Source organism: Bubalus kerabau, chromosome 5 (genome assembly GCF_029407905.1).
Source record: "Bubalus kerabau isolate K-KA32 ecotype Philippines breed swamp buffalo chromosome 5, PCC_UOA_SB_1v2, whole genome shotgun sequence".
NCBI lineage: Eukaryota > Metazoa > Chordata > Mammalia > Artiodactyla > Bovidae > Bubalus > Bubalus kerabau.
The window spans coordinates 59,024,544-59,052,020 of NC_073628.1; the positions used below are offsets into that span (position 1 = coordinate 59,024,544).

The window sequence follows — 27,477 nt, forward strand, 5'->3', positions numbered from 1 at the left end:
TTTTCTGAATGTTGAGTTTTAAGCCAATTTTTTCACTCTCCTCTTTCACTTTCATCAAGAGGTGCTTTGTTTCTTCTTTGCTTTCTTCCATAAGGATGGTGTCATCTGCATATCTGGAGTTATTGATATTTCTCCCGGCAATCTCGATTCCAGCTTGTTCTTAATCCAGCTCAGCATTTCTCATGATGTACTCTGCATATAAGTTAAATAAGCAGGGTGACAATATACAGCCTTGATGTACTCCTTTTCCTATTTGGAACCAGTCTGTTGTTCCATGTCCAGTTCTAACTGTTGCTTCCTGACCTGCATACATATTTCTCAGGAGGCAGGTCAGGTGGTCTGGTATTCCCAGCTCTTTAAGCATGTTCCAGAGTTTGTTGTAGTCTACACAGTCAAAGGCTTTGGCATAGTCAATAAAGTGGAAGTAGATGTTTTTCTGGAACTCTCTTGCTTTTTTGATGATCCAACAGATGTTGGCAATTTCATCTCTGGTTCCTCTGCATTTTCTAAATCCAGCTTGAACATCTGGACGTTCACAGTTCATGTACTGTCGAAGCCTGGCTTGGAGAATTTTGAGCATTGCTTTGCTAGTGCATGAGATGAGTGCAATTGTGTAGTAGTTTGAGCATTTTTTGGCATTGCCTTTCTTTGGAAAAGTTGTATTTTCAGGCCCGTTTATATTCCTGAGTCTTTTCATGCTTGTCTTTCCCCACTGGGCTTTAGAACTTCAGGAAGGAAACAACTTTCTCCAACAGGTTCTGTTTTTTAAAATTTCATCCTGCTGTTGGCAGCCCAAACTAATACTCAAAGGCACAACTTTTCCTAAAGTTAGTGCTTTTCAGGAATGGCTTCCTCTCACATTAGTATCCAAGCTCCACTGGACTTAATACTCAGCTTGAGCTAACTCAAGTTTTGTTTTGAGAGTTGTGGAGACTTCCACTCTGAACCAAAGTGCTTTTTTTAAAAAAAAAAAAATCCCTGTTTATCTTGTCACTCAGAAATTAATCATTTACATTTCAAAACAGCAATTTCCAGTCCTAGCACACACACACAAAAAGATTGGGGTTACGGTTTCTAAATACTCTCAGAGTTTTAAATACTCTCAAAAGTCCCACTTGCTCGTGGCATCAGATCTTGATGATAACATTGAGGTTTCTAGTGCCCTTTGACTCAGTTGATTGCAAAAGTCCTAATTCTGCCCTGTTCCACTCAGTTTCTTCCTAACTGAGGAGGAAGAAGCTCTCAGTTCAGAGTTTTGACCTGTATTTTTTTTTTACGCTGGGATTTTGCTGACTATTGTGCAGCTGAACTCATTTGGAGAGTGCTGCTGCTAGTTCCCTCTCCTCCTTCCAGATAGTTTCAGGTGCAACCTGTGATCTTTGAGCCTCTGTTGGTCACAATTGTCAACACTTACCATGAAGCCTGTGTCAGGGAGAAAGTCCCCAGTTCTGTACCTCCTTGGGATTCTGACCGTGCTCCTCTGCCCTGAAGGCTTACAAGGTGAGTAAAATCGTTGCGGATTCTCAGGTCCCAGAAAAGCAATTAGAAAAGTATTCAATTAATGGCAAGAAGGTAGTTAAACCAATCAATTGCAAATATATTCATTCCATATTAGGAATTTTAAAAGTATGATCAAATTGAAATGTTTTATATTACTTTGTAGGAGGTATAATAACTTGTTTTACTAATGACAATTTCAGTTAGCAAATTGCTTTACCAATGTTATAATAAATTGTTTATTAACTTCTATTTTATTAATGGAACAACTGAATTCCCAAATATTTTCAAAATGTTTTTTAGTACTTTTATATTTATATTATTATCATTATTAGAGAAACAGCTATTTTGTATGAATTCCTGGGGGTCTGCTCTAGTAAACAGATAATGAATTGTGGGAATGAAATGAACAGCATGGGGACATGGTCAACAGTATTGTAATAGCCTTGTATGATGACAGATAGTAACTAGATTATCATGGTGAGCATTTATAAAGGGCTTCCCTGGTGGTTCAGATGGTTAAGAATCTACCTGCAGTGCAGAAGATGCAGGTTCCATCCCTGGGTCGGGAAGATCCCCTGGAGAAGGAAATGGCAACCTACTCCAGTATTCTTGCCTGGGAAATCTCATGGACAGAGGATCCTAGTGAACTACAGTCCATGGAGTGACAAAGAGTTGGACATGACTGAGCAATAGAACATGCATTTTATAAGGTAAATAAATGTGTTGTACACCTAGATTGAACATAATGTTGAGTTCAATTACATTTCAGTTAAAAAAAAGAATAAACTGTAAACTGCAAATAACATTACTTTCATAATGATACATAAATATGAACTCACAAATGCTTGTAATTTCTTAATTTTTCAATTAGTTTATTACACTCAGAGATAATTTTTGTTTCTAATGCATTGGTGTGTTATTACTTTCTCTTAAGCAAAATTGATATTGTAACTGTTACCACTAATTCTGAGAAAATGTACTAGAATCTTAAGTCATAAGTTATATGTAAAAAAGCTCTCTGTAAATGACATTTTATATATGTAAAGTTTAATTTTTGCAGTTTGGTAATGTTTATAAATTAATCAGCATTTGAGAAGATTTGATAATACCTGTAGGACTCTATGGAGAAATGTGACTAGAGCATTTAGTTGTGTTTTATATAAATGAAATCTGTGCATTAAAGGTGATTTTTTAAATCAGAAAATGTGATTTCTTTTTTTCCTATTGATAACTTAAAATATGTACAAAGCTTCAAATACTTATTACTCAGATTCAACAATTATCAACTCATGACCATTCTTGTTTTAACCATATCCACATCCATTTTTCTCAGTCTAAGTTATTTAGAAGGAAATCTTGGATATTACTTCTGAATATTTTAGCATGTATCTCTAAAAGATAGACATTCTTTCTTAAAAGCTATGACAAACCATTATCATATGTAAAATTGTCATAATTACATAATATCAAGTATCTAGGTTTCAAATTTTCCTGATTGTCTTATTTATAAATGTTTTTGTAACTTTATTTATTCAAATTAGAATCCAAGTAAGGTCTACACATCACAATCGATTCATATGCCTCTTGAGTTTCTTTTAATGTATAGATCATTTTCTTTTTCTTATATGATTTTTATTTTGTCTAATTTAATTTCTAAAGAGGATATGGTGGTATCATTATTTTGGAGGCTTCTTCTGCAAAAAGATGAAAATAATTGAGAGAAGGCTAAAAAAGTCAATATAGGATTATAAACTTCTTCAAGTGTTTGGTTAGGAATTGGGCCTGATGATTTTTTAACTTATTTAGCAAGTAATAGGTTCTCTTTTGTGTATATGTGTGTGTGTGTGTGTGTGTGTGTGTGGTGTATTTATTCTACCAACCTTCCACGTTCATCTTTGAATTTCTATTTCCACTGGGTAAGTCAGTAAATAAAGGCCATGTATCATTGGTCAAGAAGTCTTGTGAGCTATTAATTTATCTTTTGAATAAATTCCTTCTTTTTCATTTCCTTAATTCTTCCATTGTTTATGGAATTATGCCTTTAACCCAGCCTATTGTTTAAAACCTGTCATAATCTGATCCCAGTTTCATAGCCTACCTCTCACACTTCTCCCCTATGTGATTCTCTAGTCAAACTAGCCTATTAACCAACCATAAATATTCCCATGTGATTTGCTCCCTCTCATTCTTGCTAACATAATTCCCCTCAATATAAAATGCCTCATCAATGCAGCTAACTATCCAATACCAAGTCCTGCCCCTAGGAGGCATTTTCCTGGCATATTTAATGCATGGGATTTCTCTCCCTCTTCTTATACTACATATTTTCTGCTTTCTTTTGACAAATACCATACTCCGCCTGCTATTTTGACTTAACTATTTATATGCCATCCTCACTATTTTAATGAGGCTCCAATGTGCCCCTTAATATTCTCCATGGAGTTTAGTGCAACAATCTTATGTCTATTGTGTTACTAAAAATTTATTTCACGTGAGCCTCAGGAAGGGCTATACTTGAGCTCTAGACTTCCTGTATAGGTAACATCACCTTCTCACAAATATCTGTTTGGGAACTGCCCCTTTCAGAGGAACATTCTAAGTGTCTGTGGTGTGGAGAGTTATGAAATGTGCTCCCTGCCCTCAAGATGCAAAAGGAGAATAAAGATCTGTCCATCTACTTATCTATCTGTCAGCACAGATATGCACACACACATACCCCACAACATAACTGCCAAACCAGTGAGACAGAAAATAGAATGTCTTTAACAGATTTGAAGACTTGTACTTCACTCATTGTGTGATTTATTTACTTAGTCTTTCTATTTATAGTTTATTGATTAGATTAGTCTGTTCCTTCATCTGTAAATGAGGATGACAATGACACTCAAGTAAGGTTTTATGTTTTTGTTTTTTAAAATTAAATGAAATGTTGTAAGTGAAGTGCTTAACATGGTGCTTAGGACATAGACAGATACACCTGTTATTGCTAACAAGAAATGTAGTTCAGAGAAACCAAAGATTGTTGTGTGCCAGAGTTGGTCAGGTGCACTCACAAATGTGATAATGTGATTTGAAAGAAAAAAAATATTTTTTTTGGTCATTTGGTCATTCAGAAAATGTGTATTTGGACTTTGTCCAAGGTTCCTGGCTCACAGCTCCCAAAACTCTGATAATATCCTAAGTAAAGATGATGAGAAAGTGTCTAATGAACTAACTTCGGAACCCCAACTAAAGAAGGGTGCTCAAGTCGCTTCAGTCATGTTTGACTCTTTGGACTGTAGCTCGCAAGGCTCCTCTTTACCTGGGTTTCTCCAGGCAAGAATACTGGAGTGGGTTGCCATGCTCTCCTCCAGGGGATCTTCCCGACCCAGGGATCCCATGTCTCCTGTGTCTCCGGCATAGCAAGTGGATTCTTGACTGCTGAACCATGAGTAAGCCCAAAGATGGACAGTGGCTGCTAATCATGATTAGAGGGTTGGAATTATCAGTCTTACCCTCTGCCTCTGGTGAGGAGGCAGGGGTTGGAGGTTGAATCGATTGCTAATGACCAATGTTTTTATTAGCCATGCCTATGTGATAAAGCCTCCATAAAACCCCCAAAAGATGGGACTTAGAGAGCTTCTGGTTGGTGAATACGTACAGGTGCAGGAAAACTGGCATTTCTGGAGATGGAATGGAAGCTCTGTGCCCCTTTCACACACTTTGCCCCTTGCATCTCTTCCGTATGGCTGTTCCTGAGTTATATCCTTTTACAATAAATCTGGTAAGTTAAATATTTCTCTGATTTCTGTGAGGTGCTCTAGAAAATTCACTGAACCCAGGTATACTCTATGACTTTAATCTTTTATTTATGGAAGACGCAAAATTATGAAAGCTTTCCAAGTCCTGATAAACCTAACGTCTGTTTCTTAAAATTATGTGTATTTGCCAATATTTTAAAATTATTAACTAAATCCTCCAAGGCTTTGTGAAATTTGATATAATGTCTTTGTATGGATTAATTCTTATTTCATTATTGAAGTAATTTCAGAAAGCATTTTCTAATATTCTCTTCTATAAAAGATGCAAAAACACAGAACACTCTTGGGATTGATGGGTACGGAAGTGGTAAGGTATTCTGGATTTGCACAGTCCCTACAAGTTTTCACAGAACAATGTCTCTTGATCACAAATGTTTCTTTAGTAACTTTAGTTAAAAAAAAAAACAAACTGACTCTAAGCTTTAATTACTGAAAGTCTTCCACTGTCCTCAAGTAGCCCATTCTCTCTGCTGAGGGCAGTGTATTGCCAAGACCATGGTCTGCGTGGAGCAGAACTGCACTGACTCAGTCCCTCCCTTGTGTGACCTTGGGAAAGTTACTGTACTTCTCTGTGTTTCCTCATCTATGAAATGAAAATAATAATAATAATGCCTACCTCATAGGGTTGTTTGGGAGAATTAAATGAGTTAATATTTGTTAAATGCTTCAAGTACTGCCGGACATTTTAAGGTAAATGCTTATACTCATATTTGGCTAAACTTATTGAAAAAAACAGTTGTATACAAGGTGAGGATCAGTTCTCTTTCCCTCAGATACCCTTATACATACCTCCTTTCCTTAATTTCCAGCCACATGGTAATAGAGGAGCACAGTCCTTCTTTGGTGCTTCCTTCATAGCTCAGTTGGTAAAGAATCTGCCTGCAATGCTGGAGACCCGGGTTCGATCCTTGGGTTGGGAAGATCCCCTGGAGAAGGAAATGGAAACCCACTCAGTATTCTTGCCTGGAGAATCCCATGGACAGAGAAGCCTGGCAGGCTACAGTCCGTGAAGTCACAAGAGTTGGACACGACTTAGTGACTAAACCAGCACCACCACATTTCTTCTTTGTGAATAATTCCAATTATCTTATGGGCAATGAAATTTATTGGGAAGGATAAAAGTCTTTCAATCGATCACTTTAGTTGAATGCTGCTTTGTTTAATGTGCTGCTTTGTTTAAACAACAACAACAACAAAAACCTCTTCTCTCTCTTTCACCATTGAAGGTTGTATTCCACCACCTGAAGTTAAACATGGACACTTTACGTATATTCAAAAACAAACATGGGGAACTGATGTGGTTGAGTATGAATGTCAGGAAGGATATACTCTTGTTGGAGAGGCTAGAATCTCCTGCAGATTTTTCAGCTGGTCACCACCGGCTCCTCAGTGTAAAGGTAATCTAGGTTCTCTGGAGGCAGAATAGCACTAAGAGATAGAGCTACTATGGAGTAATTCAGAAGTGACTCTGAGAGAATGCGTCCTCCCAGCCAGAGGTAAAGTTGTCATGAGCATGTGCTTGAGCCTGAGTGAGGTCCACTGTGGTTTAATTCCCACATATCCAATAAATGGCACCTCAAATTCTTATAGAGGCCAGAACCTTTCATGGGAGAGTTGACTGATAGGGTTGACCTCCTTATTGGGTTAAGTGGCTATTATGGCAGAATAAGGAAAATGTTGCTAAAGGTTATTTAAATCATTTCACTCATAATAACTCCAGGAGCTGAGTTACTGGTGCTATTTTTTTTTTTTTTTTTACACAAGATGAAACTGAGGCAAGAAGACAGGTCCCATAGGGCAGAAGTTAACAGCTCAGAACAGCCCCTAGGCTCTCACTTTTGCTCTGCCGCTGCAATTATGTGATGTGGGGCAAGGCGTTTAACTTCCCTGTGTCTCAGTTGCCTCATGTCTAAGGTGGAGATAACCATAGGGCCTCCCTCACAGAGTTGCTGAAAGCTTACTTTAAATGATGTATATATTGTGTTTGCACACAGGTGATTCCAGCCAGAGCTCCATAAATACTTGCCAGTATTGGTAGTAGTAGTAGTAGTGTATCAGTAGCGTAGAAAAGAAAGGTAGAATTCAGCAATATTTTTATCCTTTTTAAATGATATTATTAGTGTTAAAATGTGTTGTATCTGAGATGTTCACAATGCTAAGAAAATGTGTCTTGATTACAGCTCTATGCCCAAAACCAGAAATATCAAATGGAAAGCTGTCTGTGGAGAAGGATCAATATGTCAGCTCTGAAACTGTCACTGCCAGGTGTGACCCTGGCTATAGGATGGTTGGTTCCCAGAACATCTTTTGCTCAGAGAACAAATCTTGGAGTCCGGATGTGCCCAAGTGTGAGAAGGTGAGTAACAGCCAATGAATTTTATGTCATATGACACCTCAAAATTAATTAAAGGAAAATGGGATGGTTCATAAAATAGAAAAAGAAATAATATGTCTTAAAGGTCTATTTCAGTTGGGGGGGGTGAATTTACAAGGTGTCTATTGGCTCTTTCCACCTTACAGTGGGTCATCTCAGGTGTGTGAACAAAAGAGTCTTATTGACCAGATATCTAGTCTTTGGTATTTCCTCCAATAAATTATGTGGTTTTGCTCCATTTCTGGTTGGTCAGCAGAACTGATGTGCTAGTTGTTTTTTGGGGAGATTTCCTTCCTGCTTATACTTCCTCTGTGTTTGGCACTGATGCTGATTATTATTTGAGAACAAACACAGACTGAGCTCTCAGGAAAATATTTTTCTAGGATACAAAATATTTTTCTGGAGTTTCCTACCCATCATTGGTCCTGGGGTTGTTCTTCATTTTTCAGTCTTCCTTATGTCATAAGACTTCCTGAAGAAGCTCACCCTTTACAAGGATGAGGAAACTTTCTGAAATCATTCTTTTTGTTTCCTCTTTCAGGTATCTGCTGAAGTTTGTGAGGCAGTCTTGAAAGGCCAAAAACTCCTACAGTGTCACCCAAATGCCATGGAAGCAAAGGTGGTCCTGGAGTTACATAAATTGTCTCTGGAGATTGAAAAACTGGAGCAAGAAAAACGCAAATTGGAAATTGCTTGAGGCTTTCTCTTGGATACATTCTCAGGAAAGAAGTTGCAGTATCAGTATGCTTCACTGTGCAGGAGAGTTCTCGCCACACTCACACAAAATACAGGATGCTTGGGGCTGGTGCACTGGGATGACCCAGAGGGATGGTATGGGGAGGGAGGTGGGAGGGGGTTCAGGATTGGGAACATGTGTACACCCGTGGCAGATTCATGTTGATGTATGGCAAAACCAATACAATATTGTAACGTAATTAGCCTCTAATTAAAATAAATAAATTAAAAAAATACAGTATTTTTTACCTTACTAACTTCTACAGTTGTGACTTTCTTATTCTTTGATTAGCTGTAGGATCTATAGTGATGCTTATTCCTGATGCTGATAATTCATATCTTCTCTCTTTTTGCTTCCTGACCAGTCTGCCTTGGATTTATCAATTCTATTGATACATGTTTTATGGCTTAGAATGTGGCACTTGCTCAATATTCCATGTATTCTTGTAAAGACTGTGTGTTTTGCTGCTGAGTGGTACTCCCTATAAATGTCAATTAGGTAAAGTTGGTTGCTAATATGGTTCCAGTCTTCTCTATCCTGGTTGATTTTCAGTCTATTTGTTCTATCAATGATTGGAAGAAGGGGTATCAAAATTCTCTTTGTAGGTTTGTCTATTATTTCCTGTAGCTTTTAGTTTTTGCTTCCTATACTTTAAAGTACTATTATTAGGGGCATAAATGTTTAGAATTTGTATCTTCTTGATAACTGACCCTTTTTTATTATGTAATAAACTTCTTTATCTTTCAGAATGTTTTTTTGTTCTCAAATATATTTGAACATAATTTGGTTGATATTAATATAACCCATTATCTTTTATTTTTCTGTAAATTTCTAGAATAAATTCTGAGAGCCAAAATGTATAAATTTCAGTAGCTACATTTAAAAAGTAAAAATAAATATTTGAAATTAATTTCAATAATATATTTTATTTAACCCAAATTTTCAAAATAGAGTCATTTTGATATGTAATCAATGTGAAAGTTATTAGCATTGTATTTAACATTCTTTTCTTCATACTAAATGCTAAAAATGCAGTATATATATATATAAGTATATATATATATATATACTTAAATGCAGTATATATAAGTGTATATATATAATTATATATATGCAGTATAATAAGTATATATATATATTTAAATATATATATATACACACACTGTATTTAAGTATAGATATATTTAAATTAAAGCACATCTAAATTTTAACTAGCCATATGGCTACTGAAATACTCAGTAACCATATGTGGCTAATAACTGTATTATACAAAGCGATTCCAGATTTTCCACAATGTGTATGTTAACAAGTATTAGTATACCTTGCAATCTGGAAGCTGTAAAGAAGAAAAGTGCAGAGAATGAAGTGCCAGGTACAAGACATGAGGATGTTTCTCTATGGGTAAATTATGCAACATTATAGAAATGCTAGTACTTGAAGTTAAGGAGTAATTGAAATTAAAAGAACTCAATATGCTAATTACGGCAGCTCTTAAAAATTCACATAGTAATGGTATGCTACTCAAACTTTAACTATTGAGTTCCTGATTTGGAAACCATTTATATAGTTGTTTACGAAAATGATAGTCTTTTATCCCAAGCCATACAGAATGGCGCTTTGTGCTATAGACACTAGTGTGGATTTGGGGAACTAGAGATGGTATAGGACATGTCCCAGGCTTCCGAAGGGTCCCGTGGGAGTGGAATGAGTACACTGAGTGGATAGAAAGGAAGGAAAGCCTGAGGAAGCCTGAGGCTTTGAAAAGGAAGCCTGAGGCCTGGGTTGGAGACTGCCCTTTTTTTGGCCTATGGCAAAAAATGGCCACAGATGCTTCCTGTCCTTGTATCTACATCTTTAAGAACCCCTCCAATTTGAGGTAGAAGCTTTCTTCATCCTTTGAGTTTGGGCTACTTTGTCATTTGCTTTGGCCAATGGGACAAAAGTAACAAATATGATATAAGCAGAACCTTGCAAATCACTTTGTGCATTAGGGTTCCCCTTGTTGCTGCTCTTGAAATCCTATGTCCACCATCATGTGAATAAGTCTAGGCTATCTTGCTGGCTGATGAAAGATATATGCCCCTTCTTTGTCTCAGCTGATAGCAGATATGTGAGGCCATGGGAACTAGCCAGTCTCCAGTCAACTCGCCGACTGACTACAGGCACCTAAGCTAGGCTAACTGAGACAAGCTGTGCTTGAACCATATCAGAAAGACTTCCCAGAAGAATCCTTGTTTATAAGTAGTTGCTTTAGGTAACTACATTTTGGGACTGTTTTGAAGCAAAAGCCAGTCAAAAAGCTCTTTTAATTTGCTTGCAGTTTGTAAAACTATGCCACAGAAAGGATTAAAGTTTTTGGTGGTCATGTCAAGTTATCCACACCAAGCATCTTGCAGGCAGGGCTTATTATACATGGGACAAATTTAGCTTACAAAGGACTGATTTAGATTTTTAAACATGAGATAACTCCTTTTTTGTTATTTTGTTGAGGTGGACATTGGTCTGGCTTTTGTGGTAAAGGCAAAATGGCAGAAACCTTGGAGGAAGAGACTGAGGTGTTCACCCAAAGCATTCTTTCCAACACATGAGAGTAAACCCTGACTTGAGTGCAGATGGAAAGTAAGTGTAACAGAGGCTTGTTCTCCTAATGCTGCTACAGACCATCTGATACCAAGAGCTGTTCTCTGTAACGGTGCGAGAGAAATGCCATGAGTGGCAGTGCAGACTTCTCCATGGTCCTAATGAATCAGGCCCAGCAAGGAAGCAGGAAACAGGAAGGCTTACAGAGACGCTACAGGCAATGCCCTGGAAAAACAGCTGTTCAGGGTGAGGGTGCTGAGGGCGATAAGGATATATCTCAAAATAACAATTATATTTTGTCTTCTTCCAGTTTATCTGAGAGAAAATCATGTAGTACATTTGTTTAAAAACAAATAATTCTTTGGAGCAAGGTAGCCATGGATAGAGAAAATTGCTATCAGAAAAAGTCAGCCAGAGAGGATGTTTACTGTATTGACAAAGGTTACGTATCTGAAGCACGGGTCATCAGAAGGGACCCAGAGTGCCCAGCCCGGTCTTGGGGGAAGAAATGAATCAGGAATCCAACATGATACCTTTAGAAACTGTGCAGCCTAGGAATAAATTTACCCAAGGAGATGAAAAACCTAAACCTGTAAGACTTGAGGAAAGAAATGAAAGACAACACAAATAAATGGAAAGGTATATTGTGCCCATGGATTAGAAGAATCAATATCCTTAAAATGTGCATACTATTCAAAACAATCTACAGACTCACTGCAATCCTTAACAAAATATAGGACAAGAGCAAGTTATTTGAAAATTTGTATGGAGCTACAAAAGACCCAGAATAGCCAAAGAAATCTTGTGAAAGAATAATACAACTGGAGATATCATACTTTCAGGCTTGGAACTATACTATAGATTTACAGTAATCAAAATAGTATGATTTTGGCACAAAAACAGACCCATGAATCAGTGGTACAAACTAGAATACAGAAATAAAACCATGTTCATATGATCAATTAATCTACAACAAAGGAGGCAAGAATATACAATGGGGAAAAGACAGTCTCTTTAATAAACAGTGCTGGAAAACTGAAGAGCTACATGCTAAAGAATGAATCTATATAATTTTCTTATATTATGTACCAAAATAAGCTCAAAATGGATTAAAGACTGAAATGTAAGACCAAAAGCCATAAAATTCCTAGAAAAACATAGGCAATAACTCTTTGACATCAGTCTTAGCGATAATTTTTTGTATATGTCTTCTTAGGCAAGGAAAACAAAATAAAAAATGAACAAATGGGACTACATCAAGCTAAAAAGCTTTTCATAGAAAAGTAAACCACCAACAAAATGAAAAGGTGAAAATATATTTGCAAATGATATATTTGACTAGGGGTTTATATCTAAAATATATAAACTAGTCATAAAACTCAATTTCAACAAAACAGAACAAAGTAGACAACTTGAATAGATGTTCTTTCCAAAGAAGACATACACATGACCAACATGAAAGTATGCTCAACGTAACTAATGATCAGGGAAATGCAAATCAAAACCACAATGAGCTACCACCTCACACACATCTGTCAGAAAGGCTGTTTTATTTTTTAAATTAATTAATTTATTTTAATTGGAGGCTAGTTACTTTACAGTATTCTAGTGGGCTTTGCCATACATTGACATGAATCAGCCACAGGTGTATATGTGTTCCCCATCCTGAACACCCCTCTCATCTCTCCTCCCCATCCCATCCCTCAGGGTCATCCCAGTGCACCAGCCCTGAGCACCCTGTCTCATGCATCGAACCTGGACTGGCGATCTATTTCACATATGATAACGTACATGTTTCAATGCTATTCTCTCAAATCATCCCACCCTCATCTTCTCCCGCAGAGTCCAAAAGTCTGTTCTTTACATCTGTGTCTCTTTTGCTGTCCCACATATAGGGTCATCGTTACTATCTTTCTAAATTCCATATATATGCGTTAATATACTGCATTGGTGTTTTTATTTCTGACTTACTTCACTCTGTGTAATAGACTCTAGTTTCATCCGCCTCATTAGAACTGATTCAAATGTGTTCTTTTTAATAGCTGAGTAATATTCTATTGTGTACCACAGCTTTCTTATCCATTCGTCTGCCGATGGGCACCTATATTGCTTCCATGTCCTGGCTATTGTAAACAGTGCTGCGATGAACATTGGGGTACATGTGTCTCTTTCAATTCTGGTTTCCTCGATGTATATGCCCAGCAGTGGGATTGCTGGGTCATATGGCTGTTCTATTTCCAGTCTTTTAAGGAATCTCCACACTGTTCTCCATAGTGGCTGTACTAGTTTGCATTCCCACCAACAGTGTAAGAGTCCCTAACCCTTTTCTCTGCACTCTCTCCAGCATTTATTGTTTGTAGACTTTTGGACAGCAGCCATTCTGACTGGCGTGAGATGGTACCTCACTGTGGTTTTGATTTTCATTTCTCTGATAATGAGTGATATTGAGCATCTTTTCATGTGTTTATTAGCCATCTGTACATAGAAGGGCTATTTCAGAAAGACAAGAAAGAAGCATTGGCAAAGATGTGGGGAAAGGGAGCACTTGTACACTGTGGTTGGAATGTAAATTAGTGCTGTCATGAAAAACAGTGTGAAAGTCGCTTGAAAATTTAAAAATAGAATGACCATATGATTCAGCAATTTTACTTCTGGGTGTTTATCCAAATAAAATTAAAAACAGATTAATTAGAAAAAGTTATATGCACCCCAATATTCAAATTGAAGCATTATTTACAATAGCCAAGATATAGAGTCAACCGAAGTATTCATCCATAGATGAATGGATAGAGAAGATATGATATGTATACATAGAGAATGAAAAGAATGAAAAATTTCCATTGCAGCAATATGAATGGATCTGCAGGGTGTTAGACTAAGTGAAGTAAGTCAGACAGAGGAAAACAAACACCATATGATTTCATTTATATGTAGAATCTAAATAACAAGACAAATTAACAAACAAAACAAAACAGAAACAGACTCAAAATGCAGAGAACAAACAAGTTTGTTGCCAGAGAGGAGGGGGTTGGGGGATGGATGAAATAGTTGAAGGGAATTAAAAGGTACAAACGTCCATCTGTAAGATAAATATGTCATGGGGATGAGATAGATATATAGGGAATGTGGTCATTAATATTAACTGTTATGATGATGGATGTAACTGGTCTTACTGATTATTTCATCATGTGTAAAATATTAAATCTCTATGTTACACATGTGAGACTAATAAAATATTATACGTTATTTACAATTCAATTGAAAAAGTTCTTTATAAAAAAGAAGCAGCTGCAAGAACTTGATGTGGGTCTTCCCTGGACCACAGGGAAGTTGGGAGGAGCTAGGTTGGTTTCCATAGCAAACAATCCCTAAATTTCAAGGGCTTTACAAGCAAGATTTATTTCTTGCTATCATTGCATACCCATACTGTGTTGGCAGGGGCAGCTCTGTTCTGGGACCCACGCAAAGGAAGCCTATACTGTGAATGGAAGAACAAAACAATTGTGCTGGCTCCTTAGGACTGCAGCTGGCAGAAGCAAGTCACTTTAAGGGACCTTTAAAAGAGAACAAAGAGTTATCCCACTCTGTGTCTGAAAGAAGAATCAGAATCATTGGTGAACCACACCTTAGTAAGATTAGAGAAATTTCCAGCAAATCCTATTCATCACATATGCTCATTCTTGTTGGGTTTCTTGTTCATGCCAATTAAAAGCAATTTCTTTGCTGGTCATACATGAAACAGAAACTATTTTTGCAAAAGTAGATGGAGGTACACAGTCAAGTGGAGCCAGGAAGATATATGGACAAGAAGATGCAACAGGAAGGGTATGAACTGCTGTTCAGGCTAAGTTTATCTGCAAAAGCAATAAACTGAAGATAATCCAAATGTAAATCAATAAAGCACTGCTTTCAAATGTAGTATACTCACTCATAAACAGTATGGTTTGTTCATTCACTTATTCATTAAATATTCATAAAGTAAAAAGTGAAAGTGAAGTCACTCAGTCATGTCCGACTCTTTGTGATGCCATGGACTGTAGCCTACCAGGATCCTCCATCCATGGGATTTTCCAGGCAAGAGTACTGGAGTGAGTTGCCATTTCCTTCTCCAGGGGATCTTCCCGGCCCAGGGATCAAACCTGGGTCTCCCACATTGTAGGCAGATGCTTTACCATCTGAGCCAGCAGGGAAGTCCATATTCATATTCATAGAGTGCCTGCTACTTGCCAGATACTGTCCTAGGAACTGAGGAATGGAGCAGTGAATGTTTAAAAACCATGAAAATTAAATGCAGCTCTGATGGTTTAGACAGTAAAGAGTCTGCCTGCAATCTAGGAGACCTGGGTGTGATCCCTGGGTTGGGAAGTTCCCCTGGAAGAGGGAATGGCAGCCCACTCTGGTATCTTTGCCTGGAAAATCCCAGGACAGACGAGACTAGTGGGCTACAGTCCATAGGGTCGCAAAGAGTCAGATACGACTGAGCAATTAACACATACATTAAAAAGAATGAGGTGTACTTATATGCACTAATTCAGAAAGATATCTAAAATGGAAAAAATGAAAAGAGCAAGTTGCAGGACAGCATGTATCATACAATTCCATTTATATAAGAAATTCTTATACATCTCTATATATAACAAACATATATACACAATCTTATAGTGATTATCTCTGGGGTTTGTATTTGGGAGATGGTTAGGAAGACAAAGGTCCGTCTAGTCAAGGCTATGTTTTTTCCACTGATCGTGTATGGATGCGAGAGTTGGACTGTGAAGAAAGCTGAGTGCCGAAGAATTGATGCTTTTGAACTGTGGTGTTGGAGAAGACTCTTGAGAGTCCCTTGGACTGCAAGGAGATCCAATCAGTCCATTCTGAAGGACATAAGCCCTGGGATTTCTTTGGAAGGAATGATGCTAAAGCTGAAACTCCAGTACTTTGGCCACCTCATGCGAAGCGTTGACTCATTGGAAAAACTCTGATGCTGGGAGGGATTGGGGGCAGGAGGAGAAGGGGACGACAGAGGATGAGATGGCTGGATGGCATCACTGACTCGATGGACATGAGTCTGAATGAACTCTGGGAGATGGTGATGGACAGGGAGGCCTGGCATGCTGCGATTCATGGGGTCGCAAAGAGTCAGACACGACTGAGTGACTGAACTGAACTGAACTGAGGAAGGGAAAGGATTTATTTGACATTTTGTATTTATGTAATGTGAGCATAGTTATATATAACATATAACAATAATCATAATTTTATACTTAATAATAGTAATAAAAGTATAATTTGAAGACCAGCAAAAGTTACATTCAGTTGCTAAAGAAAGTAAAGACAGAGAAGGCGGTGACTGAAGCAGGACATCAGGTTAAAGGGATAAATTGCCGTAATAGACAGAGGTGGAAGAGTAGCCCGAGTTTCTTGGGAAAGCAACAAGGAAAAGGTTCAGAGCTCAGCTGGAGAAAATGACCTCAGATAGGAGAATGGACATCTTAGTTTTATGTGGGGAAGAAGGGAAGAATGGGTGGGATTACTGCTTGAATGTGGAGAAGGAAATGGCAACCCACTCCAGTACTCTTGCCTGGAAACTCTCATGGACGGAGGAGCCTAGTAGGCTCCAGTCCGACCCCTGCAGTCCATGGGGTCGCTAAGGGTCGGACATGACTGAGCGACTTCACTTTCACTTTTCACTTTCATGCATTGGAGAAGGAAATGGCAACCCACTCCAGTGTTCTTGCCTGGAGAATCCCAGGGACGGGGGGTCTGGTGGGCTACCGTCTATGGGGTCACATAGAGTCGGACAGGACTGAAGCGACTTAGCAGCAGTAGCAGCAGCAGCAGCTGCTTGAATGAGGCATCCTTTATTATCGCTTCTGTTTTCCCACTGAAGAAGTAAGCACACCTCCTCAAAGATAGGGAGGAGTAGGGAGGTCTGAATGCCAAGCAAGGTAGAGAAGGATTAAAAATGTTCTAGAAAATATAAAACCAGCCTCATGGAATAGAGAATTATCAGGGGGTTAGTGTTGAAGGCCTGGGTGAAATTGGTGTCATAAATTTATAGCGGTACTAGTCTGCTTGATTTTATGTTTTTGGTTTTTCCCAGAGCTCTGTTGGCATGAACAGCTGAGCCCTGATTCATTTAAGGTTTGGATTTCATTGGATGGGAGTGATGAAAGGACAAAGTGGCAAAGTTTAAGATAGCAATAAAAGATTAAAATGTGTGCCGCTGACTCTCAGTCTGAAGAGGGGTTGATGATGTTGGGAGAAAAAGGTCTCAATAGCAGGTTATTCAGAATGAACAAACAGGAAAGATGGAAAATTGCAGTCACAGAATGGTGTTATCTGAATTTTTTATTCAGGTGAATAAAAAGGTTCTGGGTGATGACCAAGTCTAGGATGGCCACTGGAGAGGGTGCTGAATGTCACTGACTGAGGAGAATGTTAGTGCAGATACAGAGCCTGAGGAACTGAGAGGCCAAGCCCTCACTGGGGTTATTTCTTGACCTTATATCTCCCAATCTGGGAGTCAGGGTAAGGGAGCAGAGCTGGAGATAAAGTGATGGCAGGAAAAGTGAGGCATATTTGATGAGGCATAATTTAAGTATTTTTGAGTCCCCTGGTCATACTGCTACTTGTGTGTGTGTTGTACGCTTAGTGGCTCAGTCATGTCTGACTCTTGTGGCCCCATAGGCTGTAGCCTGCCAGCTCCTCTCTCCACGGGATTCTCCAGGCAAGAATATTGGAGTGGGTTGCTATTTCCTTCTCCAGGGGATCTTCCTGACCCAGAAACTGAACCTGGGTCTCCTGCCTTGCCGGCAGACTCTACCGACTGAGCTACAAGGGATTGTCACTCAAATCACTATGTGGTCTCTAATAATGAAATCCCTGGTCCCCTGAAGATTGGTGCTCTCTACCTTAGCTCCTGCCTCCTGGGACATGAAATTTCATCACTGGCCTGACTGATCGCTGCTCCACGTCCTCCAAAAGAGGAGCACTCAGAGATTTTGTGGTAAATCTGTTTCCTTTATCATGCCATTTACTAGGCCTAGTTTGTGGTCACAGTGTATTCACATGGGCTACCAAGAGAGGATTAGAGGTAGCAATCCTTGAGGGCCAATTAATAGAGGTTCTGCTAGAGATGCTTTCCCTCCCTCACAGGTTCTTCTTTTCACGGCTCTCCCAACACTCCCAGGGCTGCCCTTATTCCAGATTTCAGAATTTGTATGAGAGTTATTTATAGTCATTATAAGCCATACTAGGAAATTTCTATCTTTTATGAAGAGTATGGGTTCTTGGTATGATTAGAAGTGATGGCATTTTGGCATTAGAAGAGATGGCTAGACACCAGAGTGTCTAGCCTGGTGGGGAAGGTGGAAGAAATTAGTGGCCATCCATGTAGGGCTTCCCTGGTGGCTCAGGTGGTTAAGAATCTGCCTGCAATGTGGGAGGCCTGGATTTGATCCCTAGATCAGGAAGATCCCCTGGAGAAGGGAATGGCAACCCACTCTAGTATTCTTGCCTAAGAAAGCCCATGGATGGTGGGGCCTGGTGGGCTACAGTCCATGGGGTCTCAAATTGGACACGACTGAGTGACTAACATGTGGAACCTAATATTCCTACTGCTAAAGATTACAGAACAGTTCTGAACACTCTTTGGGGGTATGCCTAACCAGGGCATCTTAGCTAATGTTATTATTGCTTTTTTTTTTTCCTGCCAAAGTAAAGAGGATCATTGTAAGCCATATCTAAATAATTGCTTGCCTAGAACGTATAGGGATGATCCAAGTGATTAGGGTACATTTCCAAAGTGCTGAGTGAGGCCAAGTGTGTCTCTGATGATGTACCTACAGTTCACCACCTTCAATTCACCACCACTTGAGACACATGCACCCAGGCCAGAAATGCACGCACCTACCACTGCCCCTGTGTCCCAGGAAACTATCACATTGGATTTCACAACAGAACAACTCTCTCTCCAACTAGAATACCATTTTAATGTACACCATTAAATGCTACCAGAAATGCACCGAGTAGCCTCAGTACTTGGCCACAATTTGCTTTTTAGCTTTGTCATGTGAAAGGCCAAATAGCTGAAAACCCTTGCAATGTAATTTCTGGCATCTGTGAAAGCCATATCTAATCACATCTAATCAGAGCAGCAGTGGTGGTAATATCTAAAAAGACTATCATTCAGATTTATAGTTACTACCAAATATTCTTTCTTCGGTTCAGTTCAGTCGATTAGTCGTGTCCGAGTCTTTGTGACCCCATGAATCGCAGCACGCCAGGCCTCCCTGTCCATCACCATCTCCCGGAGTTCACTCAAACTCACATCCATTGAGTCGGTGATGCCATCCAGCCATCTCATCCTCTGTCATCCCCTTCTTCTCCTGCCCCCAATCCCTCCCACCATCAGAGTCTTTTCCAATGAGTCAACTCTTCACATGAGGTGGCCAAAGTACTGGAGTTTCAGCTTCAGCATCATTCCTTCCAAAGAACACCCAGGGCTGATCTCCTTCAGAATGGACTGGTTGGATCTCCTTGCAGTCCAAGGGACTCTCAAGAGTCTTCCCCAACAACTCAGTTCAAAAGCATCAATTCTTCGGCGCTCAGCCTGCTTCACAGTCCAACTCTCACATCCATCCATGACCACTGGAAAAACCATAGCCTTGACTAGACAGACCTTTGTTGGCAAAGTAATGTCTCTGCTTTTGAATATGCTATCTAGGTTGGTCATAAATTTCCTTCCAAGGAGTAAGTGTCTTTTAATTTTATGGTTGTAGTCACCATCTGCAGTGATTTTGGAGCCCAGAAAAATAAAGTCTGACACTGTTTCCATTGTTTCCCCATCTATTTAGGTATAGGTAAATATCCTAGATGTAACTCAGGGTGAAAAGTCTTCTTATGTGCTTTACACTAAGATTCTATCAGTCAGTTGAAGGAAATATATATATATATATATATATATATATATATATATATATATATATAGACCATTTAGGCATTATCACAAATACACTCTATGATTACTAATTGTTAAAGCTATTAATTTTTTAAATTTTATTTTATTTTTTTAACTTTACAATATTGTATTGGTTTTACCATATATCAACATGAATCCGCCACAGGAATACACATGTTCCCCATCCTGAACCCTCCTCCCTCCTCCCTCCCCGTACCATCCCTCTGGGTCGTCCTAGTGTACCAGCCAGTCCAGGTTCAATGCACAATAAAGCTATTAATTTTATATTAACTTTTTTAACGTTTAAATAAGTAGAGAACTAGTTTGATAGTTAATATATAAATATTGAGAATATATTATATAGATAACTTTAGGGAAAACATAATTTTTCATCCAACAAACATCTCATACATTAAATAATTATATAAGGCAGAATAACAAATTGTATCAAAGTGATCATTTTTATAAAATTGCTTGATATAGTGGCACCTATATTAAACAAAATGACCTTTAAGAGCTGAATTGAATTATTTTACTTCATTTAGGCCACTGCTTTTTAAGAGCAAGTCTATTTCCAGTTTTTTAAGGAATCTCCACACTGTTCTCCATAGTGGCTGTACTAGTTTGCAGTCCCACCAACAGTGTAAGAGGGTTCCCTTTCTCCACACCCTCTCCAGCATTTATTGCTTGTAGACTTTTGGATCGCAGCCATTCTGACTGGCGTGAAATGGTACCTCATAGTGGTTTTGATTTGCATTTCTCTGATAATGAGTGATGTTGAGCATCTTTTCATGTGTTTGTTAGCCATCTGTATGTCTTCTTTGGAGAAATGTCTATTTAGTTCTTTGGCCCATTTTTTGATTGGGTCTGGATTTGATTTTTCTGGAGTTGAGCTGTAGGAGTTGCTTGTATATTTTTGAGATTAGTTGTTTGTCAGTTGCTTCATTTGCTATTATTTTCTCCCATTCTGAAGGCTGCCTTTTCACCTTGCTAATAGTTTCCTTTGTTGTGCAGAAGCTTTTAAGGTTAATTAGGTCCCATTTGTTTATTTTTGCTTTTATTTCCAATATTCTGGGAGGTGGGTTGTAGAGGATCCTGCTGTGATGTATGTCCGAGAGTGTTTTGCCTATGTTCTCCTCTAGGAGTTTTATAGTTTCTGGTCTTACGTTGAGATCTGTAACCCATTCTGAGTTTATTTTTGTGTATGGTGTTAGCAAGTGTTCTAGTTTCATTCTTTTACAAGTGGTTGACCAGTTTTCCCAGCACCACTTGTTAAAGAGATTGTCTTTAATCCATTGTATATTCTTGCCTCCTTTGTCAAAGATAAGGTGTCCATATGTGCATGGATTTATCTCTGGGCTTTCTATTTTGTTCCATTGATCACTATTTCTGATGCAGCAATCCCACTGCTGGGCATACACACTGAGGAAACCAGAAGGGAAAGAGACACGTGTACCCCAATGTTCATCACAGCACTGTTTATAATAGCAAGGACATGGAAGCAACCTAGATGCCCATCAGCAGATGAATGGATAAGAAAGCTGTGGTACATATACACAATGGAATATTACTCAGCCATTAAAAAGAATACATTTGAATCAGTTCTAATGAGGTGGATGAAACTGGAACCTATTATACAGAGTGAAGTAAGCCAGAAAGAAAAACACCAATACAGTATACTAACGCATATATATGGAATTTAGAAAGATGGTAACAATAACCCTGTGTACGAGACAGCAAAAGAGACACTTATGTATAGATCAGTCTTATGGACTCTGTGGGAGAGGGAGAAGGTGGGGCGATTTGGGAGAATGGCATTGAAATATGTATAATATCATGTATGAAATGAGTCGCCAGTTCAGGTTCGATGCACGATACTGGATGCTTGGGGCTGGTGCACTGGGATGACCCAGAGGGAGGGTATGGGGAGGGAGGAGGGAGGAGGGTTCAGGATGGGGAGCACGGGTATACCTGTGGTGGATTCATTTCGATGTTTGGCAAAACTAATACAATATTGTAAAGTTTAAAAATAAAATTAAATTAAAAAAAAATTAAGAGCAAGTCTTAAAAGGGACTCACCAAAGCAGAATAGAGGGGAGAATGTCAACACTGGTCATTTCAAATGTGACAAAAAAAGAAAACTTTCAAATCACATATAACATTCATGGTATAGCATCATCAATCTGAATATAATCACTTATTATAAGACATATGAAGGGGAGAAGAAATTGTTAAGGAAAAATAAAGAAGCCCCCAAATATCTTGCTCTTCTTCTGATGTCAGTTGAAAGTGAAGACCTATAAAGTATCATTATGAGGCAGTTCAGTAACCATAGGAGCAACTGAGTAGCAGGCAGAGTGCTGATAAATTCTTATTCCTGCATGAGAATATCAAATTAAAAAAATTGACTATTAAGTATTCATAATACATTTGAAATAATTATTAAATTGATTTGGATAAAAAGTCTAATATTTTTCTGCAGCACCCAAATGTGTTTTGTGATACTGATAGTAAGTATTCATCTCCACTTGTTCAAATATTATTCTTTAATACTTGTCCATTTGACATTAGCACAAAATGTATGTTTGATGTTCCCTTAGAGATGCACTTTACAAAGTGGTATACTTCAGGCACTCTGTCTATCAGATCTAATCCCTTGAATCTATTTGTCACTTCCACTGTGTAATCATAAGGGATTTGATTTAGGTCATACCTGAATGGTCTAGTGGTTTTCCTAACTTTCTTAAATTTAAGTCTGAATTTTACAACAATAAGGAGTTCATGATCTGAGCCACAGTCAGCTCCCAGTCTTGTTTTTGCTGACTGTATAGAGCTTCTCCATCTTCAGCTGCAAAGAATGTAATCAATCTGATTTTGGTATTGACCATCTGGTGATGTCCACGTATTGAGTCATCTCTTGTGTTTTTGGAAGAGGGTGTTTGCTATGACCAGTGTGTTCTCCTGGCAAAACTGTTAGCCTTTGAACTGCTTCATTTTGTACTCCAAGGAAACTTGCCTGTTACTCCAGGTTATCTCTTGACTTCCTACTTTTGCATCCAGTCCCCTGTGATGAAATGGACATCTTTTTTGGGTGTTAGTTCAAGAAGGTCTTGTAGGTTTTCATAGAGCCATTCAGCTTCAGCTTCTTTGGCATTAGTGGTTGGGGCATAGACTAGGATTACTGTGATACAGAATGGTTTGCCTTGGAAATGAACAGAGATCATTCTGCCATTTTTGAGATGCACCCAAGTACTGCATTTCAGACTCTTTTGTTGACTATGAGAGCGACTCTATTTTTTCTAAGGGATTCTTGCCCACAGTAGCAGATCTGAATTAAATTCACCCATTCCAGGCCATTTTAGTTCACTGATTCCTAAAATGTCGATGTTCACTCTTGCCATTTCGTGTTTGATCACTTCCAATTTACATTGGTTCATGGACCTAAGATTCCAGGTTCCTATGCAATATTGTTCTTTATAGCATCAGACTTTACTTCCATCACCAGTCACATCCAAAACTGGGCACTGTTTTTGCTTTCGCTCTGTATCCTCATTCTTTCCGGAGTTATTTCTGCACTCTTCTCCAGTAGCATACTTACTGACCTGGGGAGTTCATCTTTCAGTGTCCTATATTTTTGTCTTTTCATACTGTTCATGGGCTTCTCAAGGCAGAATACTGAAGTGGTTTGCATTTCTCCAGTGGACCACCTTCTGTCAGAACTCTCCACTATGACCTGTCCATCTTGGGTGGCCGTACAGGGCGTGACTCATAGTTTCATTGAGTTAGACAAGGCTGTGGTCCATGTGATCAGTTTGGTTAGTTTTTTGTGATTGTGGTTTTCACTCTGTCTGCCTTCTGATGAATAAGGATAAGAGGCTTATGGAAGCTTCCTGATGGGAGAGACTGACTGTGGGGGAAACTGGGTCTTGTTCTGATGTGTGGGAGGGGTGGGGGGCATGCTCAGTAAATCTTAGTCCAATTTTCTGTTGAAGGGCGGGGCTGTGTTCCCTCCCTGTTGTTTAGACTGAGGCCAAACTATGGTAGGGGTAACGAAGGTAATGACAACCTCTTCAAAAGGACTTGTGCACCCCCTGTCGTATTCAGTCCTTCTGACCCTGCAGCAGGTCACTGTAGATCCAAAAGCAGAGGAACCACAGATCAAATTGCCACCTGTTGGATCACAGAAAAAGCAAGAGAGTTCCAGGAAAACATCTACTTTTGCTGTATTGACTATGACAAAGACTTTGACTGTGTGGATCATGACAAACTGGAAAATTCTTCAAGAGATGGGAGTACCAGGCCACCTTACCTGCATCCTGAGAAATCTGGGTTCAGGCCAAGAAGCAACAGTTAGAACGAGACATGGAACAACGGACTGGTTCCAAATTGGGAAAGGAGTACGTCAAAGCTGTATACTCTTAACCTGTTTATTTAACTTATATGCAGAGTACATCACGCAAAATGCTGGGCTGGATGAAGCAAAAGCTGGAATCAAGACTGCAGGAAGAAATATCAATACTCTCAGATACACAGATGACACCTCCCTTATGGCAGAAAGTGAAGAACTAAAGAGTCTCTTGATGAAAGTGAAAGAGGAGAGTGAAAAAGCTGGCTTAAAACTCAACATTCAAAAAATTAAAATTATAGCATCTGGTCCCATCACTTCATGGCAAACAGATGGGGGAGCAATGGAAATAGTGACAGACTTTATTTTGGGGGGCTCCAAAATCTCTGTAGATGGTGACTGCCGCCATGAAATTAAAAGATTCTTGTTCCTTGGAAAAAAAGCTATGACCAACCTAGACTGCCTATTAAGAAACAGAGACATTACTTTCCATCTAGACATCTAGACATTCCATCTAGTCAAAGCTATCATTTTTCCAATAGTCATGTATGGATATGAGAGTTGGATGATAAAGAAAGCTGAACCTTGAAGAACTAATGCTTTTGAACTGTGGTGTTGGAGAAGACTCTTGAGAGTTCCTTGGACTGCAAGGAGATCAAACCAGTCAATGCTAAAGGAAATCAATCTTGAATATTCACAGACTGACTGATGCTAAAGCTGAAGCTCCAATACTTTGGCCACCTGATGCTTAGAACTGACTCATTGGAAAAGACCCTGATGCTGGGAAAAATTGAAGGTAGGAGAAGGGGACTGAAGATGAGATGGTTGGATGGCACCACCGACTGGATGAACATGAGTTTGATCAATCTCCGGGAGTTGGTGATGGACAGGGGAGACTGGCACGCTGCAGTCCATGGGGTTGCAAAGATTCGGATATAACTGAGTTATTGAACTGAACTGAACTGAACTTGTGCATATGCAGAATGCCACTGTGGTGAGTCCAAAATAACTTTCAATTACTTCTGTTCTTGCAGCACCTGAAGGTTTGGGCTGGGGCCAAGGTGAGGCAAATGAAGCACCCATCTTTGGCATAAAACTTAAGGCAGCATCAACAACTTGATAATCAAGACAAGTAACATTATAGTGCAATATTTTAAAAATCAAAATTATTGCATAAAGCCTTGTGATGAACAGCTCTGTAGAAAAATACATATTAGTATCACTCCTGCTCTAGTATATGACATGATTGCATTATTATGACTTATAGCAAGTATATATTTTGATCTTTGGCTACAGTTCTTGGGTCACAACTCCCCAAACCTTTGGAATTTTCTTAGTGATAAGAGCAATGGGAGAATCTTTTGCTATAATATTTGGTCTGTTGCCCTTAGTTCCTGAAATGGCCACTGAGCCATAAAGGTGAAATGGTTGCCATTATTCATAACAAGCCCCTTTCTGTCATACCTGAGTTTATTTTAGTGAAGTTGTTATGGGAAACATTGACTGAAACTGCCCACCCTGGCCAGCACCATAGTAAACATTGGCATGCATTCTTTTAGGACAGGTGTTACTAGTAAGGAGAAGGCAATGGCACCCCACTCCAGTACTCTTGCCTGGAAAATCCCATGGATGGAGGAGCCTGGTAGGCTGCAGTCCATGGGGTCGCGAAGAGTCAGACATGACTGAGCGACTTCACTTTCACTTTTCACTTTCCTGCATTGGAGAAGGAAATGGCTACCCACTCCAGTGTTCTTGCCTGGAGAATCCCAGGGATGGGGGAGCCTGGTGGCTGCCGTCTATGGGGTCACACAGAGTCGGACATGACTGAAGTGACTTAGCAGTAGCAACAGTTACTAGTAAGGAACACGGAACCAAAAAGATGCCACCAACCAGAAGAATTTGGGAAGGGTCGAAAGGAGATGCCACCTGTCTTACCAACCTCCCAGAATCCTCCTCGCTGAAATCCATTTGGCTGAACAATGTGTGTACCACCAGGAAGGGCACTGAGTCAGAATGATTGACCAGAGACAACTGGGAAACTAATCCCATCACCATAAAAATCTGAGACTGAACCATGTGGCAGAGCAATCCTTCTGGCTTCGCTTACCCTCCTGCTCTCTGCCCAAGTTCCGCTTCCCAATAAATCTCTGCTTGTCAACTCTGGTGGGGACTCTTCTTTGCTGTGATTGACATCTTGACCACTCAGGGTACTCAGGAACCAGCTTGCCCACTGATGAACCAAACCCTGTGGCCACAATTTGGACTCCTGAAATGGACTGACCAGAATGCCCCTACTAGGCAAGGAAGAAAAGAGTTTATTTGACCTCTCTTCTCCTTCCCTCTCTGTTTCTTCTTCTTAACCTCCCCTATCCTACTGGTTTTTCTTGTCCCCTGGTTTTAGACTCAGGAACCTGGTTAAAGAGTCTCAGCCTGAGCTGAGGGTTCAAGGCGGATCACCTCGTGTTGACAGAGAGCTCAAATTCTGGTTCTGGTCTCTTCTGGATACTAGTAGGGCTGAGTTCTAGTCCCTCCTTCCTGGAAGCCTAGGGAAAAGTCCCGTAACGCCTGGGCATCTGCACGTGGCAAGAGACGTCTGTAAGCCCACCCTGTTTTCCTCCCTCCCCACCTCCTTCCTTCTCTTCTTTCAACCTGGCCTCCTTTGCTCCATTTGCAATCACTGAAGTCCTGAGATATTTCCATTTACTCTGTAAATACAGCATCTGAAGTTCTGTGGCTCCATAGGAGGTTTTCTGAGAGACTGTAATCTTGTATTTAAGGGAGTATCTGATTAGGACTGCCTGGCCTGTGTTTTATACTTTGTGTTCTCTGTAGTGATTTGAGATGGCTATTCTGTCTTGTGAAATGGGATAACATTGTGTGGTCACCATTTTGTTTAAATCTCAGAGAAAGTTGATTTAGTTAAAAGTCTTAAAAACTGGTTCCCCAAATGCTTCTCGCTATATATACAGTTAGTAAAGGCAAGCTTGATCTTATAAACTAGTGAATTTTATACTGTGATATCTGATTCATGACTAAGTTTAGGAAATGAAGCTAGATCTCTCATTGTATCTGTCTGGATATATGTATGTCTCAGTATGTGACTTCATCCTTGGATAATATTGTTGAGGTTAAGTTGTAAATGAGCTCTATTTAATTTGTTTAAAGAAAAGTAAGCACTTACAA

General features: G+C 39.3%; 1 protein-coding gene across 2 annotated transcripts; it reads left to right on the top strand.

Annotated features, from left to right (window-relative positions):
- Nucleotides 1-1,225: 1,225 nt before the first annotated feature.
- On the top strand, nt 1,226-9,291 carry LOC129653900 (apolipoprotein R-like). Of its 2 annotated transcripts, XM_055583560.1 has the most exons (4): nt 1,226-1,500; nt 6,527-6,697; nt 7,481-7,656; nt 8,216-9,288. In XM_055583560.1, the coding sequence occupies exons 1-4, from the start codon at nt 1,416-1,418 to the stop codon at nt 8,369-8,371; spliced, it is 588 nt and encodes a 195-aa protein (XP_055439535.1). In that variant the 5' UTR covers nt 1,226-1,415; the 3' UTR covers nt 8,372-9,288. The 2 variants fall into 2 exon arrangements, with proteins under 2 accessions (XP_055439535.1, XP_055439536.1); XM_055583561.1 differs by lacking the exon at nt 6,527-6,697 and having other exon boundaries at nt 8,216-9,291.
- The last annotated feature ends 18,186 nt before the right edge of the window (nt 9,292-27,477 follow it).